At 24.9% G+C, this 14,989-nt stretch overlaps 1 protein-coding gene across 4 annotated transcripts in view; it reads right to left on the bottom strand.

Annotated features, from left to right (window-relative positions):
* Window positions 1-14,989, bottom strand: part of PlexA (plexin A) — a 167,499-nt gene that overhangs the window by 26,069 nt on the left and 126,441 nt on the right. For all 4 annotated transcript variants that reach the window (XM_067272897.1, XM_067272896.1, XM_067272894.1 and 1 more), the window contains exons 11-22: window positions 14,625-14,732; window positions 12,894-12,987; window positions 11,562-11,749; window positions 11,315-11,487; window positions 10,839-10,968; window positions 8,938-9,074; window positions 6,253-6,444; window positions 5,927-6,020; window positions 2,938-3,189; window positions 2,676-2,852; window positions 2,208-2,457; window positions 1,733-1,875 (exon numbers count right to left, since the gene is read on the bottom strand). In XM_067272897.1, the coding sequence (XP_067128998.1) occupies window positions 1,733-1,875; window positions 2,208-2,457; window positions 2,676-2,852; window positions 2,938-3,189; window positions 5,927-6,020; window positions 6,253-6,444; window positions 8,938-9,074; window positions 10,839-10,968; window positions 11,315-11,487; window positions 11,562-11,749; window positions 12,894-12,987; window positions 14,625-14,732 (1,938 nt within the window). The remainder of the gene's footprint in view (window positions 1-1,732; window positions 1,876-2,207; window positions 2,458-2,675; window positions 2,853-2,937; window positions 3,190-5,926; window positions 6,021-6,252; window positions 6,445-8,937; window positions 9,075-10,838; window positions 10,969-11,314; window positions 11,488-11,561; window positions 11,750-12,893; window positions 12,988-14,624; window positions 14,733-14,989) is intronic.

Genomic DNA, 14,989 nt, shown 5'->3' on the forward strand with positions numbered 1-14,989 from the left:
TTAAATCAAGTATTTGTTTTATTATTCTATCTTTGCTTCACTTATTAAAAATAGAAAGAACAAATATAAATATGTAACTTTACATAAACATAAATTTATAAAAATAAATCATATGAAAATATTAATGACAGTATTCAGAAATCAAAGATTAAAAAAAAAAATATATATATATAGTGTCTATAGATGGCTGGGCTGGGCGTTAAGAAGCATATGCAGAATGCAGTTTAAGAAAGAATATGAAAAGCTTCTTATAACATATAATGACGTATATTTTAATACGATACAGAAAACATTACAAAACAAAGAACACTAAACAAATCATCTTGATACTAATTATTAAACTGATATTAATCGTCTTGAAGCAGACGCATCATTCATGCTACATCGTTGCTTCTTCTTTTTCTTCTAACTCTAACGGTCTGACTTTTTTCCCCCTGCACAAGCATCCTGCACACAACATCGGACTCGACCAAGTCATATCAGCATAGGGGACGGGCACCACATTATATATACAGAATTTTTCAATGTATGTAAAAAAATGCCACATTAGAAAATAATTATTTTTATGTAAGACAAAAAAAATTCTTTTAATCTTTTGTTACATAAAAACAATTCTAAATAAATTAGTTAACTAAACAAAATTATCAGCATTTTGAGAATTCTAGTGAAAATTATTTTTTACATTTATTTTTATTTTAAAATTTGTCAGTTAAGTTATAAAAGAGATTTTCATTACAAACATCACATTGTGTAAAAGCACACAGAAACATGATTTTATGTTTTTCATAGCCGATCAATATGTTTTCTTCTAAAATCTCATTCATATACATTTATTCTTCTTATGCAGTCATTAGTAATTTTATATTATGTAAATCAGTACATTGTTTATAGTAATTCAGCAAAGAATTAACATTAAATTAATTGTAAATTGAATAAAAATGAGAGAAAAAGAAATGAATTGATAAAATATGCTTGGTAATATAAAATAACAATGAATAAGAAAAAATTTCAATTTTAAAAGTCAAAATAATGCTGATATTATTGATTTGAATGAAGGAATCCATTGAATAAGTCTCAGATTTTGGAAAAAGGGATTTGATTCAGACAAGGTTCCACATGTGATTGTAAGACCAAAACTGCTGGGGTGAGACAAAGAGATCCTTTTGTCTAAAGTAGGTACCCTGGTGGACCAAATAGATTCTTACTTGTAAGTACAAACAGATTTCTGCTTCAAATGCATAAATTTGTTCTAAAGCAATAAGAAATTTTTGGCAAAGTGCAGATTACAGAATTAAACAATCTTTCTTATTTTCTGTAATCTATTTCTTGTTCTGCAAAATCAAATAAAATACTACTAGATAGCTAATTTGAGGATATAGTTGACATCAATTGTAATGTAACTTAAGGATTGATGAGACTTTAAAAATGTTTCTGAAAATTTCATGAGCATAAGAAAAAGTGTGTAGTTTCTACAGGATACTATTTTAAACAATATTAAAAGCTTTTTTTTCCATTCTAAAATAAAGTTCCTTTTAAATTCAGATGATACCAAAATTTAATTAGAAAACTTTGTATTTTGTATTCATAAAGATATAAATTGTTCTGTTAAGAAAAATTTGAATATTTCAGCAATAAAAGTGAAGTTGTGAACTTACTCTTAAAATTTTAAAATTTAAGAAACAGGTAAAAATATACAAATACATTCAACTTCATTTTTATTATAACAACTTACCTGCATTTCTCTTAATACTGGATGGTCATCAGTGTTAGGAAATAAAACTTTCATAGCATAAGATTGATAATCTAAAAATGGTATTCCTCCAGCAGTTAAATCACTTGTAAGATCTGTCATTTCAGTTTGTAATTCAGCAAATGCTAAAATTTAAATTTTTTAAAATTACATATATGTAAATATACAATAGCCCAAATATATCTAACATAAGCCAAATAATACTAAATTTCTTGGGATATAATTCTGTAATTTTTCAAAACATCAAAGAGTTATAGTCAAAAAAATGCAGTGATATTTAGCTTATATTTAATTTAGATCATCATGAAATATATATGCATTTTATTTTTTAATTAGTTAGTGAATTTGATTTTAATAATTAAATATAAAAACCATTTTTAATACAAAAATATAGACTAAAACATTTTTAACTTTATAAAGTTTATTTAAATCATACATTTTTAAAGAAATTATTTACCTTCTTTACATTCACTAGCAACTCTTAATTCCAAAACATCCATTTGTTCCTGCATATTTTTTAAAACTCTGCTGCTTTCAGTGGATTTTCTTCGATACGCAATGAGTATAATTATAACTATGATTACAAGAATAACTCCTCCAACAATTACTCCTATAATTACTGATCTAGAAAGAGTACTATCTTGATTTGATGGTAATTCATAGCTTAAACGTCCAATTGTATATTTCAGACTAGTTCCTACTTCCACCTAAAATTTAAAAATAATTATACGTGTATATAAAATAAAAGAATAACTGTATTACAATTTAATTGTCATTAAGATGGCTCAAAAAATTTTTTATGTTAATAGAAATTTCCATTCTTAGAAATATTTTGTGTTTCTGTAAGAAGGAATAGATTTAGAGAACCATTTGAAAGTAAATTTATAACTCACAGACATTAAAAAATGTGTCATAAATTACTTACAACTACTTGAGGAATTCTACTTGGGTCAGGATGACCATGGGGATCACGAGCTGGTGGTTGTTTTGTTGGTGGTCTGCAAGTTAACTGAGATCGAGACAAAGAAGTAACGTTACAATAACTTGTTCCAATACGAACAATGACATCTGATTCTTGTGATGCCCGATCGAGATTTCGACCCTGTAATATAAAATTTATTAAAATAGAATTTTAAAAATCAAAATTATTATTGTTATTAGTTACAAATTCTATTTTAATAACTTACATTGATTGTCAAGTAATCACTTTTATAATACTTTATTTGATTGTCTTCTGTAAAAGGATAATAAACTGGATTAGGAAACATATTAAATTTAGGAAATCCAGGAATCCCACTCAGATTTTTCACAGAATCCACATTATCCATGATAAATCCAAAATCTAATTCCAATGCATCATCTCCTTGGAAACGTAGTTTATAGGGTGGAACATCAGGACTCTTACACTTCATTTCAGAGGCTGATTCTGATCTACAAGCCTAAGGTTAATAAAATTTAAATGTACTTATAATAAAGAATACATTAAAAATGTTTATGATTATTTACATTATATATGCATAATTTAAAAAAAAATTATTATGGTTTTATTAGTATCATTTTAAATATACAGTATACATTTAAATAAAAAATAATTTAAGTTACAAAATAATAATAATTACATATAAATATATGTTTTCAATGTAATAAATGTTAAACAAATACATTCTATCATAGAAAAAAGCATGCATGTGTCTATGTGGCAATGTTACAATAACTTACTTTTAAAATAGATAACATAATAAACATCTAAAATAATTAGAATAAAAATGTCTACATTATCAAAAATTTGAATAATTTAATATAATTTAAATGATTATAAATATAAATGAATAGAAATAGAATTTTTAGTAATTTTATATATTTTTGCATCATATATATAAATAGAAATAACTTTTTGTATTAATTTAGCTGCTTTTCATTGTATTTAATTAAAACATCCAATGTATATTAATAAAACTATTATAAAATTATAGGTGAATTTATTTAGTTATTTGCCAACATTTTATCTCAATTGATAATTATGTTTGATATATAGTATATTGATGTCTTTCTTTTCTAAATGAAAATAAGATTAATAATGTAATCTCCAAATGTAAACAGAAAATATTGTTCTCCTGTAAGCTATCCATCTGAAATATTTTTTTTTATTACAGATACATTTAAGAAACTATGTTAAATGTAAAAATGTTAATAATGATTCATTAGCACTTCATTTATTAGAGAAATTGCAATGTTTTATAAGCAAGAAATATTTCCTTTATACAACATTTATTTGAATAATTGGATAGACTAATAAATTAACAAATTTAAATTTCACAATCATATAATTTTTATCTAAAAGTTTCTTCAGTTTTTTTTTCAATAAAGACTAACAAAAATTTGAATGTTTATAATGAATACATTACAAGGAAATATAAACCAAGCACATATGGGAACCCTCAACAAGAACAAAATCTATAGATGAATATGGTAATGCTCCTAAAACAAGTTTCAAAACACTTTTCTCTCTTTCTTCTAGCAAATTCTGTAATTAAATCAACTGAACTGTTTTTGGCTATCTTAAATGGCCTTTAAGATAGCCAAAAATATTAGTTCAATTGATTTAATTACAGAATTTTCTAGAAGAAAGAGAAAAAGGTGTTTTGAAACTTATATACAGAAGTTCTAGCTTACTGTGTATAGAACTCCTAAAATGACATATATGAATTGCATTTTAAAAACAGTATACAGAAAGAAACTGAGAGAAACAATTTATACATATTAAATAGTTAAAAAATGTTGCAAAATTGTATTGTGGACATTGAACATATATTTTTGACCACTGGACAAACATCAATAAAAAACTGACAGAAAATAGATATTTTCTTAATTAAAAATGCTATATACTGTTTCCAAAATTTAAATATTTAAGTATGACAAACTAATACTCAAGATAACTGATTGCTGGATCAAAAATAATAAATTTAAAATGTTGAAATAATATTTTCATATTACAACAAATGTCCAATGTAAGTTAGATGTTGTATCGCAATACAGTCAAACTCAATTATTACACACATTAGGGGACTGGCAAGAATTCCTCGTTATAACTGTTACTTGTTATATCCATGAAGAGGAGTCACGTAACTAGGAGGAGAATGGGCAACTGCTATGAGTGCAAACATGAAGGGGAGCCCCGCAGGCAGAAAAATATGTAGTTACACCACTGATGATTAGTGAAATCTATCTTTTAATTTTAATTCTAAATAGATTGATTCAAAAAAAAATAATAACAACATGTAACTACATTATACTGTATTTTTATTAACCCAACTATAATATAATTAATATCAAACAATTTGCTTTTTCATAATTAAAGATAATACTAATTAATAATATGCCTGCCCAATTTCACTTAGTCTTTTTATCTACAAATTTTAAAACTAATGATTACTTTATTTTTCCATAATGTTGATATGTTGAAGATGACAAAAATTTTCTATACACTGATGTTTTTAGCACTACCTTCTAACACACTGAGAAAAATTATTTTCTTCCTAGACACCTTTCTCATGTAAGGGTTTGTTTCTAACTAGAGTATATAGTAATTTTACAATCATAGTGATGATTAAGTAAATTGACAGAGTAGGGCCAGAAGCTAGTCAAGAAAAAGGAGATGGTTCCCAAAAGGACAGTTAAGTGATAGATAGGCTTGTAGTTGATGCAAGTTGTAAAACTAATTATCCAGTGGTCATAAAACTAAGTAACACTCAGTTTTATCTCTTCCAATAATTTGGTATTGATTTCTTACTACTTGAATAATTAAGAATGTTTGTGTTTGCATAGCTACCAAAAATTTGCTCAGTACATCAATGAAGCATGCTTGTTATAACTGTAAGAAAATGTATGGAAATATGCAAAAATTAAAATTGTTATGGTGTTTTACTTGTTATAACTGTGAACTCATTATATCTGTGTTTGTTATAACCAAATTCAACTGTATTTTATAAAACTGCATTAAAAAGATATTTATTATTAATTTCTATTGTTTTCCTTTAGCTAATTTTAACAAAAATAATATGATTTATTCAATATTACTCAGAAAAAGAGGAAAAAATGTCATTCAAATATTTTTAATACAACAAAATGTGAGAAAATTTAATGAAAGTATAAACATATTTAAATAAAGTAACTTACACTTGTATACTCTTCTCCATCCACTAAAACATACATTTTAGGTTCTTCTACAGCATTTAAATTAGTTCCATGGACGGATATAGTTATACCACCACTAAAATATAATGAATTTTTTACAATTAAAAATGAAAAATTTTTATGTGTTCTGAATTTTGTTTACTTTATTTATTATTTTTATCTACAATAATAAAAAAATAAAGGCAAAAAATATATATTCTAATTTTAATGTTTTACCAAAAACTTCAATGTCTAAGAAACATTACATACAATTCAATATAACTAACGATTACTTTACATTATCTAAATTTTAAATTACAGTATTTTACCTAGGTATTCCTTTCGGAACGCCTCTCTGACTACTAGAACCAGATTCAACATGAGTAATCACAGGATTATCAACATATAAGTAATTATAATCTTCAAATATTCGTAATCCATTGTCAAATTTGACTCTAACTCTACCAGGACCTGTTTCTTTAGAAGCCATAGTGATGCATTCCACACAGTTCATGGTACGTCTAAAAAAAAATTTGTTTTAATTTTTCTGAAGAAATGTATATATAATGTAAAAATATTTTCTAAATATTAACTATTTAAAAATATATATTGCAAGAAATATAATAAAAATAACTATATATTTTTGAATTTGAATAAATACAAAATTATGTATATTAAATTAAAATATAAATGTATGATTTTTGAAACAGTGATACTGAAGCAGAAATTATTTCATTTGTTTCTATGATTTATTTATTTTTTAAAAACATAATTTTTAGTGAGAAATTTAATAATTTTCTAATCCAATGTTTATGGTTATGATCATTTGCCTAATCAGAAAAAAAGCATACACAAAAATATCTTACTGTCATATATGTACACAAAAAAAATAAACATGGAAAATTGCTTACACCAAAAATCATGCATATAGAAAAATTCTTGTATTCATAATATAGTATTATAAAGTAATACAAGCAATTCTTTATTGTGATATTGTCATGATGCCCAGGCTGCAATTTTTAATATATATGCTCTGTACCACAAATTAGTACTTAATGTCTTGCCCCAGTACATCATACTGTTTCTTTAACAATAGAGTTATGCCGGTCGTCTATTAACTGCTTTCAGGAGAAAGTTTTGAACTGAAATAATGTAATTTCCAGTTTGTATCAAAAGTTTGTATATAGTTAATTGGGGCCTCCTGCCCTTAAAGTTTCCGTATCTGGTATCAGATTTCATCTATCTAACTCCATTCTTAAGATTAAAGAGAGCGAGACAAACGAATGAACAATTGTAGGAATTTATAGGTCTAAAATTTTTTTCAAATTGCAGCCCCAAAAATCTAAATCATGTACATGCTAAAAGTGAAATTCAGAGATGCAGTAATCTTATTGGCATAAAAAAATTTATTTTTTAAAATGGAAATCAAAAAATTGAAAGTTCAGTACATCTCTCTTTGTGTGGGATGGTGATTGTGGCCATTCATTGTCAGTTGGTGTTTGGTATAGTTCATTCACCACTGCTCTCCGCATGTTTTCTCTTTCATTACGAATAAAATTTTTATTATTAAACAGCTTGTTTTTATTACTACAGTCACATAGTCCTTTGCCATAGTCACTTGATGTAATACAATATATTTGTTAAAATTCAAGTAAAGGGAAATTGAACTACAAAATGATCAATCAATCAATCGATTGATTTTAAATGTTATATTATGATTTTAATTTTTTAACAACAAAATAAATAAATAATATTAAATATTTGAAGAATTTTAAGCTGTATAGTTGTTAAAAAGCTATGTATAGACAGTCTATACACAATTTAAAATAATATCTTTCTGTCTTTACTTTAAATAATTTCATATTGACATAAAAATATTGTGAATTAAATAAATTTAAAGTATTTAATTTTATTTAAAAAATTATATTTTTATTTAGAATTTAATCTCATTTTTAAAAAGCTGCCTATTTTCCTTCCAGAAAACAGCATAAATAAATAAAAAATTTTGATCCTTGTAGTTGTAAAGGATCCTTTAAAAGTTTTTTTTTACAATGATTTCATAGAATCATGGCATCCTGGAACTAATTGAAATGGGGAATTCAATGGATCTTTACATTGCAACAATTGAAGTTTGTTGATAAAAACTGTTCACTTTTATTTCCTGTATTTACAAACAATTATACTCAGGAGAACTAAAGTCATGTTCATACACAGGCCATTTTCATATAGCAATGAATTAATATATTTATAACATAGTAAAATTATTGTTTAATTATACCTGATAAAATCACAATGCAAATTGTTGCATATGAAAATGAAATATTTCAGTCATAAGGTATCATTAACAATTTAAAATATAAGTAATACCTAGTCACAGTTCCATAACTAGGCAGGTGCACTGTGCTTGTGCACCTGCCTAGTTTCTAAGATGAAGGGAGCCCTGAAATGTAGTATGAAAAAATGATTAGTATTATAATTTCATTTTAAAATTTTGTCACCATGGGATCTTAATTTCTTACATAATGCTTTTGGTTAAAGTTAAAAATTAATTGACTCCATTCTATTGTATTTGTTTATTTATCTATTTTGTCCAAAAAGGGAATCAAAAACTAAATCCCACACAGCATAAAAAACTAGTTACAGCCTATTCAGTTTTGTAAATGGGAAATAAATGGTTATTTACAATTATAAATGTCTATGATGCTTGAAATTGTGAATACATCTTTACCATTACATAAAAATTAATAAATGTGCATATTTTGATGTATGCAATTTTCATGTACACTTTTTTCATATAACTGATCATTTGACTACTGATATAATTTGGGCTTAGTTTTCTGTATAATTATATAATAATTTTCTATTTTATTTAGAACATTTCATTTAGTTTTTTCTATACTTTTAAAAAATATAAATTTAGCAAATTAAATTACATTGAATTAAACTAAATTTCATATTATAGCATACACTTATGTTCATTTAAATTTTATATACTTTCTAAATTATTTATTTACCTTATAACTTTACATTGCAAACCATCTACGAAAGCTTCTGCATAACTACCAGCGTCCATGTGGAGTCCCCAAATTTTAAGCAGAGTACCTCCTGATTTTGGTCCTTTAGTAGGTTCAATAGAAGTAACACGAGGATTCTGCATTCAAAACATTGATTTCTTATTATTAAATATTTTAATCATTATATATTTATATAATTATAATAAATACCAAATTATTCTACATATATAAATATTCCAATTTTACAAACATAACTAACCATTAAAAGCAATTATGTAATTTAATATAATTTTTCAAATTACAAAATTGAAAACTGAGAATTATTATGAAATTTTTAAAATCCTTTCAACTCTAAGTACTGAGATTTTTTTGTATGCCCATCATGGATTTAACTAGCCCATAGGCAATGAGAATAATAATTTTGATTCCTTCACTGCCTTGAATGTCCAGCTGTTATGAAAATTAAAAGATTTTTCTTACACTATCAAAAAATAACCGTGAACATATGCAAAAGTCTTCAATTCTCATTTTAAAATTTTAGAAATGCCAAACATATCTATTTTATTTTTATTTTAATATATCTGACATGGCTTTAAACTAGTTAAGAACTTTATATCTAATTTAACTAATTTAAAATAGAGTTGAAAAGTTTCATATATTTTTTAGATTATAATATACATGTAGTCATTTTGAATTAGAAAATTTAAATCAGTAGTAAATTCTATGAAAATAAAATATATTTTTTAAACTAAGATTTTTTGTAATTTTAAATAATATAAAAATACTATATTAAATACTAGTAAAATCCAAAAATATTGTGCTAAATAATTATAAATTTATTTTAATTTAAGTAATTTTAAAATTATAATGAACATTTATTCACAAAAAAGAGAGAGTTTTCCTGTTAAGGAAGTGTTACATTTAATAGGGAAAATTACAAAAAAAAAGGGTAAATAGTTTATGTATATTAATAATAGTCATTATAACCAGGGCCGTGGAGTTGGAGTCGGAGTTGTTGAGTTTTCGTATTTTAGTCGAAGTTGGAGTCAAAGTCGTCAAAAATCCCCCCTTAACTTGGTCATTTTTTATATATAGAATTCTTTGAAACTAAATTTTCTATATAATTCTCTTCAGAAAAGTAAATTTTACAAACTTATCACTTTTAAAAGCATCCAAAAAATATTTTTTTTTACAGAACTATTGAAACTATAACTATAAATATACTCCATTTTCAAATAATAAATTATATGCTATATTGTATAAACTTATTACTTTAAAAGTAAATCAAATTAAGAAATGTATAACCAATTCATTTAATTATATTACAGTCAAACCTGTTTTTATGCGGTGGACAGGGACCGCATTAAAAAAAACGCATTAAAAAAAATCACACGAAACTTCACGAGTGGCTATAAAAAATAGTTTTCTCAACACAATTAAAAAAACATTTTTTTTATGCGGTCAATAGGGACCGCATAAAAAAAGTCTCACATAGAAAATAACTCAAAACCATACGAAATAAAATTTATTGACAACAGATGTCAGCACTTGACTGCATCATCTCGTCTATCGTCTGTTTTACATATTTTTGTCCAGGTGGTGTTTTGTTGACTTAAAAAATAAATTATTTCATTTTTCGCATATTCATGCAATAATATTACTATAATAAGTTCATTTATGCTATAATAAGTTTATTTAGCTATAATAAGTCAACGTGAGACATGACAAATCGCACGAGACTAGTCGCCAACTATACCGCACAAAAAAAAATCACATTAAAAAATCGCACAAAAAAAGACCGCATAAAAAACAGGTTTGACTGTACTAATATAACAAACATTTTTGAAATTTAAATTATTACACAAAACCTTAAAACATACATGATGAAATAAATGACCTACCACAAAAGAATAATGCTTTTTTGAACGTGCAGTATAATCATTCTGTACTCTAACAACAATTGGTCCAGATATTGGTCCTCCAACTAGTCCTGTTGTAAGATTTGGAGGTCTTTCTACTTGACAGACAATTCTTTAAAATATAAACAAACATCAAATGCTTTAAAATATAACAACTAATTTTTTGAATATTAAATAAATATTAATACATGTGCTAAATATTTAATATTAAAACATATATTCAATAATTAATGTAAATGTGATTATTCAGCATATTCTTCAATCTAGCTGAAATTAAAAGTTTTGCATTTGAACTTAATGCACTTCTTTAACATAATGCAAAAAGCTAATCAACTTAATGAATTATAATATAAAACACAATCTAGATACTATTAAATATTGTAATATTTATTGAATAAAATGTTTTAATTACAATGTAAATAATTTTAATAATTTAACTTCATAATGCCGAAACATACCTGCTAGTTTTTAAATATCCTTCTCGATGAGGAAGACATTCTGAAATTGTCCTACCATCTACATCATAAACAACTCTAACTCCATCAGAAATATCATCAAAAATTCTTCCTAAATTGATTCCTTCAATGGTTATATTTGTGCCACCTTCCCAAGGTCCTGATTCTGGGTTAAACTGTATACAATCATATCTCATTAGTTACATGAATCAAAAATAAAAAAAAACTAGAAATATAAAATTGATTTTACACTTAATATTTTAGGATCAGGACATGTTTGTCTTCTGTCTAACCACATTGTAGCACTTCCGTCACTACACTGATCATGAACTTGACAAGAGGCAGGTCTATCTTGACACCAACCACAAGCATATTTTTCAGGTAATTCGAGACATTCCCCACAATTATCTGCCATTCCTTCACATTTATAAACTAAGACTATAAAAGTAATTGTTAAATATATAATAATAATGATGATATATACATGTAGTTTAGAAAATAAGAATTAAAATTTTAAATAGAATATTTAGAATCTGTTATTAAAGATCAAGATTATAATAATTCAAAGAAATGAATAATTTCATTTTTCTGGTTTATTTTTTAGAAATATTTTTTTAAATATTAATTTCCAATTTCAGTATACAACATTATTTGATTAAATAATTTGTTCAGGTTATTATCCTCCATTACTTGTAATTTTTTACAATTTATAGATTTGAAAATATATAAAAGAAACTTAGAGCAAAAGACACTGTCTAATCAAATAATTTTAATCTAAGAAAATGAAGAAAAAATGTATATAGGTTGCATGATTTGTAGAATCATACAACCTATATACATTTTGCTAATTTGTTTATTTTAAATTGTATATTTTAAGGGTTTTATGAATTTTTAAGAAAAGCAACTACAGGTAACATTGATAAAATATAATAATCAAAAAAAGCTCATTACTGAATAAAACTATATATGCAAACATTATAAGAAAATTATGAAATATTTCAAAAGCTGGAACTTTTACACAATAACAAGGAATGAATACTACAAAATTTTTCAGCAGAATGTGAAGTTTAATTAAATAAATTATTTAATTATAAATAATAACTAAGAATAAGAGATAAAGAAGTACAGATAACATTAATAAAAGAAATTTTATAATAAGTAAACTATGAAAAAAATGCTCTAATGAGGATGTTGTGATAAAAAGTAAGCTTAAGTAGTAATTTCTTATCAATGACTGGATAATTATTAATGAAATAACATCGTTAGAAATCCAGCAAACACAAATATTTACTAATGCTAACATTTTTGGTCTTATTGAAAGGCCTTAAGTGCTCATCACAATTTTGAATATGTTATTTGGTATTCAAGTTCAATGTTTTAATTTATATCATTCTACTACTTTCTGATTATTTTTTTAAGTTGTGATGTGTACCTGAAGGTCTTTAAATAAGACCAAAAACAGTGTTTGCTGGATTTCTAAGGTGGTTGTTATTTCAGAAGTAAGCTTAGATCTTAAATATAGAATCAGTCTGAAGCTTTTCATCACTTGAAATTTGAATCTACATACTCAAGACAAACTTACCTCGAATATTTTCTGGATTATCAAGTGGTTTAGTTCCTTCCCAAATCACAGCAAATGTTGCTGTAATATTTGGTGCTTGAGTTCCATATTGAAACTGTAAAATAAAATAAAGTACTGTAAATTCAAATTATTATATATGTAAATATAAAAGAAATCACATATTAATTTAATTATTTTTTATCCATTTTAAATATATCAAACATCACAAAGCCTGATATGTATATAGAAACACAACCAAATGATTGCTTAAAATAATCAGGCTATAACTTTGCTAATTTAATGACTAATACTACGTAATTTGCTACTAGAGGTAGACATTAGGTGTCATCTCTTAACTTAACAATTTATTAGATAATTTAATAAATTCTTTAATAAATTATTAAAATTATAATTATTAATTTAGTTAAGAAATGGCACCTAACATCTACCTCTAGTAGAAAATTACTTAGTATTAATCATTAAATTAGCAAAGTTATAGCCTGATTATTTAAGGCAATAATTTGGTTGTGTTTCTATCCATTTTATCTAGTATTCATATGGTGTTTTATTCATGCACAAAATTATATAGTTATGCATATACATATATATATATATAATAATTATTATATATAAATATATATTTATATATGTAATATTTTTACATAAAAATACTGCATAAAAAACCTTATGATTTAAGTTTCATTGAAAAATACTGTATTTACTCACATATAAGACAAGGTTTTTATTCATTTTTTACTGCTTCAAAAACCTAGGTTGTCCTATACACGCGCACAAAGAATTCTTTGTGTTTTTGTAATAATTTTTGTGAACTGTGTATTTGCACTTTTTATTGGATGTTTGCCCTCTCTGGTGTTAAAAACAAAACAATTTTATCTGGGCCCTTTGAATCATTCTTGTGTATTGTCAGGAGTAAAGATGAATAGCAATAGGAAAAGCAAAGCTTTTGAATTGAATTCCACATTGAAATTCCAAAATCACATGGGAACCCAATTTTAATCCATTCCCATGTGAAAATAGATGATTATTTTGAAATCAGAATTCAGAGAAACTCATAAGTGTAATCGACAGAGAGTGGATTCGACTGTTAAGAATTGGCAAAAAAGGTTCCCAATTGTCCAGCTTTATATGAACAAATTATGTTATCAATTTTACAAGACATTTTTTTAAAGTTTAAAATGCCAGTAATTTTTAAGGACAACGTGTGCATTTACGTGCATTTGATATTTTCTTTTTAATTAAACGAAATAAAATTAGAACTGTATTAATAAATCTAATTTTCTTTATTCTGATCTTTAAAGTCATACCTCATCCTATATGCAAGATCAACTTATATGCGAGTAAATACAGTAATTTATGTAAATTAAATAGAAAGTAAAGTTTTAATAGTTTAATTTATTTAATTATTACACAATTAAATAAAAAGTATTCAGATAATCAAAAAGCATTCAACTTTTTCGTTTTAAATAAATTTTTAAATAGACTCTAGAACTTACACTTTATAGAACGTATATGCTATGACATAAATATTAATCTAGTACAATATAAAATGCCTTTAAGATCTAAGCCCACAAGAATGCATTAAACTTAATATGTATTATGCAGTAAGAAAAATTTAATTTTATAATAGTAAATTAAATATAAAGCAGTTAAAATCATTGAAACTCTAATTATTATCAAAATTTATATTTTAGAGAATAAAATTCATAAAAATAATATCACCAAATTACTTACCACCATTTTTTCACAATAAATGGTGTCACCTAGTAATTGAGCATTGACTTGTCTTACTCTACCTTCAATATTAAATTGGCACACAAATCTTGTTGATGCTATAAAAGGCTAAAAGTGATATTTATAGTTAATAACATTGTTTAGAATCATGATTATGATATTAAAGCATGAATAAATAATAGTAATAAAATCTCAAACATCTGTAATATGGATTATTAGGCTGAACAATGTACGAATAAAAATAATAAGAGCCATTAGAAGATAGTTTTGTAATATAATACAACTATAAATAATAAAACATTGTTTATTTATAGACTTGCAATACTACTGGAAACTTTCTTTAGAACAACAGATTGAAAAAATTC

Source organism: Centruroides vittatus, unplaced genomic scaffold, assembly GCF_030686945.1.
Source record: "Centruroides vittatus isolate TY-2023 unplaced genomic scaffold, ASM3068694v2 contig_459, whole genome shotgun sequence".
NCBI lineage: Eukaryota > Metazoa > Arthropoda > Arachnida > Scorpiones > Buthidae > Centruroides > Centruroides vittatus.